The following is a 6,969-nucleotide window of genomic DNA, read 5'->3' as shown; positions in this document are numbered from 1 at the left end:
CCAGGCACGTTCGGGAATCGAACCGTGACCTGTTGACTCACGGGTGTCTACGCTCAACCACTGAGCAACACCGGCTGGGCAGTAGCCTCTGATGTTAAAAATCAAAGTGTCTCCCGTTCAGATTTATGACGATGTTTCGTAAGTGTTGTTACAGTTCAGTAGGATGTGTCGTGATGGTATCTGTTGGTGACGCATGCAGGCATCAGATGCGTCAGTGTTTGTCTCACCGCGCTCCTCCCCCCGGAGGCAGCTGGTGTTGTACTCTACGCGTGTGACTGGCGTGCGAGGAGTCCGCTGGGGTCCCCAAGAGACCCCGGGCCTTGCCTTTGCCGGGCACGGAGGTGCTGACCCAGCTGGGGTAACGTCACCATGAAGACAGCGGACGGGAGAGAAGCAGAGCCGTGTCTCCCGGGGTGCTGGTTTCAGTGTGTTAGAGGACGGCGTGGATTTGTCCGTGTCGGTGTGAGTGCTGAGAAGCTGAACCATTAAAGCATGTGATGTGTGGTGCCTTCCCCTTGTGTCCGTTGATTTGGGGTTCGTTAGGTGCTGCTCGCAGTTCTAATCCCGTCAGCCCTATGTGGCTAGCTCCCCTAAGAGTCGCTCTCCCCTTTTCTCCCTCCTTCCCCAGCTCCCTCTCCCTCCCCCTCCCCCCTTTGCTTCAAGGCCTGTACCCGGGCAGAGGGCACGGGCAGAGGGCACGCAGCGAAGCAGCTCTGTCCTTCAGGAGGGGAGCTTGGGGCCTCCCGGAGCCCTTGGCAGGGCCGCTGCTTGGCCAGGTGCCTCGCCAAGCTCACTGTCCTTAGCCGTGGGGCTCCGACACCAGGCAGCGCCGGTGAGAATCCGCAGGCGGCCAGGCTGGAACGTCATGCCATTCACACGCCGTTTCTGAAAGGTTTTAAGACACGTTTTACACGTCTCAGAAGAGGCTGTGTGAATTAGCTATGTGGTTAGTTAGCCGGTACTGCTGAGGGATGGGTTAGAGGGGAGCACACACCTGACATTGAGGAGGAGGTCTGAATGTCTGACTTTTTAAAGAAATCTAGAAACTTCACAGATTTGAGATTTTAGGAGGTTAGAATAGATGTTGGCTTACAATTCAGGGGTCCTCAAACTTTTTAAACGGGGCCAGTTCACTGTCCCTCAGACTGTGGGAGGGCCAGACTATAGTTAAAAAAAAAAAACTATGAACAAATTCCTATGCGCACTGCGGGCCCGGGACAAGTCGGCTGCTAAGCAGGACAGGCAGCGGCCCCCGGCGGGCCGGATCCATGTCCTCGGGCCGTAGTTTGAGGACCCCTGGCTTACATCAACATATCTAACCACGTGGTTGAATTAAAAGCCCTGAGGTGACGTGCAGAAACGAAGAAGGGTCTCCGTTACTCTGCATGTGACTGTCCCCGAGTTAGAGTGCTGGCTGTTAAACCGGCCTTTGTCCAGCGGGTAGAGGGGGCCTGTGCGTTCTGGCGTGATGGGCGTGGGGTTCTGGAGAAGCCCGCAGTGAGAGGTATGTTTAGGCGACGCCAGGAGCCGGCTGCCTCCCGAGCCACCCCACTGGGTATGACCTTGGCGAGCTAACCGGGTGGCTGTGCCCCTGGGCGGTGATCCAGGACCCTCGCTTTGCCACTGGCCCGAAGACGACCTTGCTCACAGCAGCCAGCCCCCGTGGTCTGCCCAGGTATGGTCCACAGCAACGTGTAACCATGAGGATACTCGCTGAACCCACAGGACCAGCAGGTCCCCTCTCAGGAGGCAGACCCACAGGGGTCAGACCTGGTACGAGCTGCTCGGGGAGCAGAAAGGAAAAGGTTGCTGTCACTCACATGTCAATGTCATCAAACAACACGTGCTGCACCCCCACCCCGGGCCTAACCTCGCCCAAGTGACAGGATACCCAGTGTGTCCTTGACACAGGCCCCAAGCGCCTGTTCCTCTCCGTGTCTGCTCCTTCTCGCATCTTTTGTTCTCGACCAACACCCGAAGCCCCTTCGGTGGCGAGCTCTGTACCGAGCTGTGACCATCCCTGCCTTCCAGTGGCCCTGGAGTCGGGCTGTCTTGAGGTAACGGCGTGTTTTTGCTCTGATCCCTGAATGTGCTACCTAACGAGCCAGCGGAGATGAGGGATGAGGATGCACTCACCAGGAGAGACCTTAGGCGGTGCCTTCTGCGGGGTAGCTGCTCCTGCTTCTTGTTTTAATTATTGGGGGGCGGGCGGGGGGGAGCCTGGCTGGTTTGGCTCAGTGGATAGAGCGTCGGACTGCGGACTGAAGGGTCCCGGGTTTGATTCCCGATCAGGGCACATGCCCGGGTTGCAGGCTCGATCCCTAGTAGGGGGCGTGCAGGAGGCAGCCGATCCAAGATTCTCTCTCATCATGGATGTTTCTATCTCTCCCTCTCCCTTCCTCTCTGACATCAATAAAAACATGTATTTAAAAAAATAATGGGGCGCCAAAACCGGTTTGGCTCAGTGGATAGAGCGTCGGCCTGCGGACTGAGGGGTCCCGGGTTTGATTCCGGTCAAGGGCATGTACCTGGGTTGCGGGCACATCCCCAGTGGGGGGTGTGCAGGAGGCAGCTGATCGATGTTTCTCTCTCATCGATGTTTCTGGCTCTCTATCCCTCTCCCTTCCTCTCTGTAAAATATCAATAAAATATGTTTAAAAAAAATAAATAATGGGGGCGGGGATGTTGGGTCCATTTTCTGGAAAAGCAGTGATGAAGCGGAGAGGGGGCGGGGCGGGGTTTACGGGAGGCCGGTCAGCACTGTCCTAGGCACTCGGGACGCCTCTTCGTTTGAACCTCGTCACATCTGCCCTGTTTTGGGGCCGTGTCCACTCCGTGTGGAGGAAAGACTCCGAGGTGCACGGCGCTGAAGACCGTTCAGAGCTGAAGTGTCGGCACAGGACTTGAGCCCCAGAGTGTCAGTGCCCGAGCCCTGGCTACTTCCTTTATTGGTTTTTTAAAAAGTCGGTCAAGGAAGCGGCCCACAGCTCATCCCTTCAAGGGGTAACTGCATCTGCTGGTCACATGTGCCTCGTGGGGGTGTGTCCACACGGTGCTTCTGAACTCCCTGGGTGATGGACCGCTCCCCGCCCTCCCCACCCCCACCCACAAACAATACTTTTGTAAAGTAAGTTGGAAAAATGAAATATTTTTTAAAAAGGACACACCAGTACCAGCCCCTCCTGGCTCCTGTGGCCTCAGAGTCCCTCCAACCTGAGTTTCCTCTGCCAAACCCAGTCCCCGCCAGAGTGTGCGGGGTCTGCACTCCCCGCCGACAGAGCTGAGCGGGAGGTGCTGGGTTCCTCGGTGTCTGCGAATTTCCCAAGTGGAAACAGCCACACGGACAGCCCCAGGCGCGAGGGAGGGGTTCAGGCCCGGTGCTTTCTGGCTTGTTCTAAAGGAAGCAGGTGCGGCCCCCATGCATCCTGGGGGGACGGGGTGCGGGGGCACCTGACTCCTGGCTTTGTGACCTTGACCCCGTATCTGAGCTGTGTTGGCCCCAGAGACCTCCTGGTGAAAGGGGACAGTGACAAGGAAGAGCCGATCATCTCATCAGCACATCACAAGCAGCAGGGGCTGTGGGTGTGGTCCCCTTTCCTTTCTAAATTCTCTTAAACTTCCTTTATTGATTTCAGAGAGGAAAGGAGAGGGAGAGAGAAACATCCATGAGAGAGAATCATGGCTCGGCTGCCTCCTGCATGCCCCCTACTGGGCATTGAGCGAACCGTGACCTCCTAGTTCAGGGGTCCATGTTCAACCCCTGAGCCAGGCTGGCCCGGCTGGTTCCCCTTTCCCGGGGAGTCACCGCTTCACTCCAGATTGGCTGCGAGAAACGCTGCTGAAGTCGCGGCCCAGCACCCGCAGCGCCCACCCATCCGCATCGGGGAGCGCAAATCCGAGGGGAGCCTGAGCCGGCGGCCGCGCACGTGGCCAGTGACACAGCGGCTTCCTGAGCGGCTCCCGGGCTTACGGGCGGACGGAGCTGCATGCACGATAGGCGTCTGTTCTGCTTCAGGCCTCAGGAGTGGCTTCACAGTCAGCAGTCACCTCTCTGCAGCCGCGTACACGCAGCCCCGCGGCTAGTTCACAGTCAGTGTGAATTCGCTTCCACTGTGTCAGGTGGCACCTGGGGGACAGGACGGCTCAGGGCACACAGACCACGCAGGCGGGCGTCTGCTCCCCGGCCGGAGGCCGCGGCTCCCACAGGCTCTGACTCATCCCCGGGGAAGCACTTGCGTGGGTGCGGCCCACCGTTATCACTTAGGAAATGTTTGAAAAAGGTATTTATTTTTATCACGGCGTAGCCACCGCACTTCCCAAACAGCGGCTTTTCCGGCCAACGCATCCGAACCGTAAACACGGGACACGGAGTCAGTCGGCGCGCACGGTGCGCTCACGGGCGAGGTTCGGCCGGCCGCACGCGTCTTTATTTCTGTCGTCACATAAGCGTAATAAATACATCGGGTTTGGAAAGGTCACTTAAGATGGGTCGTGATAACCTATGGTACAGTACGTCTCAGTTCAAGTGCAAAAATAACTATTTGCTTAATTCCATTTCTTTCCCTTATTATTATTTTTTAAGCTGTGTTTTGTGAGGCCAGATACCCAGGCGTGGAATTCCTTCTCCCCGATGCCGTTCTGGGCGGGCGGACGTAGGTGTCACGGAGACGCTCTTACGCTACCACCGACCCGTGTAACGGGGCCAGGGAGCAAGCGAGTGGCCCTTCTTGACCGTCCTTCCCATTCCTCCCCACTCTGCTCCCCCACAGCGACCATCCACGCGGGACTGGCCCTCATTGCCCTAGCGGCTCCCTTTCCCTGGCCCCCCAGCTTCCCCGTGACCTCGGCTTCCTTGGTAGCAGCGAGCTTGGCACGCGTCGGTGGCCGCGGTCCCCACAGCAGCGGTCGTTCACAGCAGCAAACCCATAGCCAAGTCCAGTGTCTGACTGTCCCCCACCCCCCAAAGCGCAGACCCACCCGTTACCTAATTTTACAAGTGGTCCCCTCCCCCAGGCACTTACATCTCATACTGTCATTTGGAAATAGTACTGCTCCGTTAAAGAAACCCTTAGGAATTCAGCGAGTAAGAAGAAAACCCGGCAGCTGAGCGGAGCCTGAATCACTGAACTGTAAAGCGCGCAGCATCACCAGGGCCAGTTCCCCTCGTCTCGGCCCAGGACACGGAGCGCGGGGTGTCTGGAACGCGCCCTGCTCTGGTCCCGAGGCCCACGGGGAACCAACGGCCTGTGGACGCTCCGCCTGGCGTGCAGGGGTCACCGGGCTCTGCTCAGGGACTCGGCTGCTTTCCTCGCAGACAGACCGTCCCTGCCGAGCTCGGAGGGACCCCGAGGCCCGCTTCTGAGGACCCTCCTTCCTTTTCGTAAACGCACAGGCGCTGCTCGCTGTTACCTGCCCCCTGGATTCTCTCTGTCGCACAAATTCTAAAGGGCGCTCTTCCAGAGGGACAAAGCGAGAGGCGGGCTCTCCCTCCCGTTCGCGTTAAGAACCAAATAACTGGAATAATAATGAGGAGAGGGCCACGCCTCGACCTGAAACTCTCCCCCTCCACTTGGTGTGACTGCAGCGTCACCCTAACCTACCCCAGCCCGCCCAAGCACGGGAGCCCCGTGAACCCCATTTCCTCCTGCCACTGCAGCGGACTCTGGGGGTGGAAGTGCTCCCGCCAACGGGCACTGTAGCTACCAGGTGTGTCTCCACGCTGACGGGTTCAGATGCTCAGAAGCGTGTGGTGCAGAAGCTCAAGGTGGGCGTGTGCCGGGCTGGGCGCCCCCCTGGTCCCCCCGAGGCCCCGTTCCATGCAGGGGGGGGTGGGCAGGGCCCTCAGGGGCCCCCCGCGGCGGGCAGGGCCTGCGCGTCCCCAGCCTCCTCTGCACGTTGGTGGGAGCGGGGGTGGGCGGAGCTGCTCTGCGGCGGTGGAGATGCTGCTGACGGAGGGGACGGCTGGCTTCCGGGTGGGCTGGCGGGGGCGTCACGCGGGACGGGCCGGTCTCCCCGGTTCTCACTGGTCCCCTGGAAGGAGAAGAACGGGAGGCGGCTCTGGCGCCAGCAGAGCAACCCGCACCCTTTCCCCACGCCTCCCTGTGAGACGCAGGCCCGGGAGGGCATCCGGGGACGGGGCCAGGAGTCGGGGAGGAGCGGGGGGTGGGGGGGGGCTTACCTTTCATCGCTTTTCCCGTGTGCAGCTGCCAGGGCCGCATGAAAACACAAACACCGTGAGCAGACGGGCCTCGTGGGCAAAGGACGTCACCACTCCCGCCCGCCACTCCCAGGGGCGCAGCTTAGGTCAGCACTTAGGTCAGCACCGGTGTCAGTGCGGGACCTGAGGCCGGCCTCCCGCTGAGACCCCGCCGTTCACCCCTGAGCACGCGCTGGCCTAAGGGAAGAGGACGCCCCGCCCAGGGAAGGGGGTCCTGCAGGGGGGTCCTGCCCTGCTGGGGGTCCTGAAGTGACACTCACAGTGACCAGGCAGGACCTGAGCCGCCAAGACACTCGCTGCACAGCACCCGGGAGGGTGGGGGACCCCACGCAGCACAGCACCCGGGAGGGTGGGGGACGCTCACACGGCACCCGGGAGGGTGGGAGATGCGCCCTGCACGGCACCCAGGAGGGTGGGAGATGCTCCCTACACGGCACCCGGGAGGGTGGGGGACGCTCCCTGCACAGCACCCGGGAGGGTGGGGGACCCCACACAGCACAGCACCCGGGAGGGTGGGGGACCCCACACAGCACAGCACCCGGGAGGGTGGGGGACGCTCACACGGCACCCGGGAGGGTGGGGGACCCCACGCAGCACAGCACCCGGAGGGTGGGGGACACTCGCTGCCGCGGCCAGGCCACGCTCCTGATCTCCACAGCCAGGCCACGCTCCTGATCTCCACAGCCAGGCCACGCGCTCTGAACCAACCACAGGGCTTTCCTGAGCCCGGCTGCCCCTCCCCAGGCCGGGGC

General features: G+C 60.7%; 1 protein-coding gene across 2 annotated transcripts in view; it reads right to left on the bottom strand.

The window, feature by feature from the left end:
* Window positions 1-4,371: 4,371 nt before the first annotated feature.
* Window positions 4,372-6,969, bottom strand: part of MFSD6 (major facilitator superfamily domain containing 6) — a 47,079-nt gene continuing 44,481 nt past the window's right edge. Inside the window, exons 7-8 of one of the 2 annotated variants that reach the window (XM_080668972.1) lie at window positions 6,179-6,203; window positions 4,372-6,030 (exon numbers count right to left, since the gene is read on the bottom strand). In XM_080668972.1, the coding sequence (XP_080525098.1) occupies window positions 6,020-6,030; window positions 6,179-6,203 (36 nt within the window). In that variant the 3' untranslated portion in view covers window positions 4,372-6,019. The remainder of the gene's footprint in view (window positions 6,031-6,178; window positions 6,204-6,969) is intronic. The other variant, XM_080668971.1, reaches the window with a different exon arrangement.

Source organism: Plecotus auritus (genome assembly GCF_963455305.1).
Source record: "Plecotus auritus genome assembly, chromosome: 5".
Lineage (NCBI taxonomy): Eukaryota > Metazoa > Chordata > Mammalia > Chiroptera > Vespertilionidae > Plecotus > Plecotus auritus.
The sequence above is the reverse complement of the archived record's forward strand: the minus strand, read 5'-3'. Positions and strand labels throughout refer to the sequence as shown.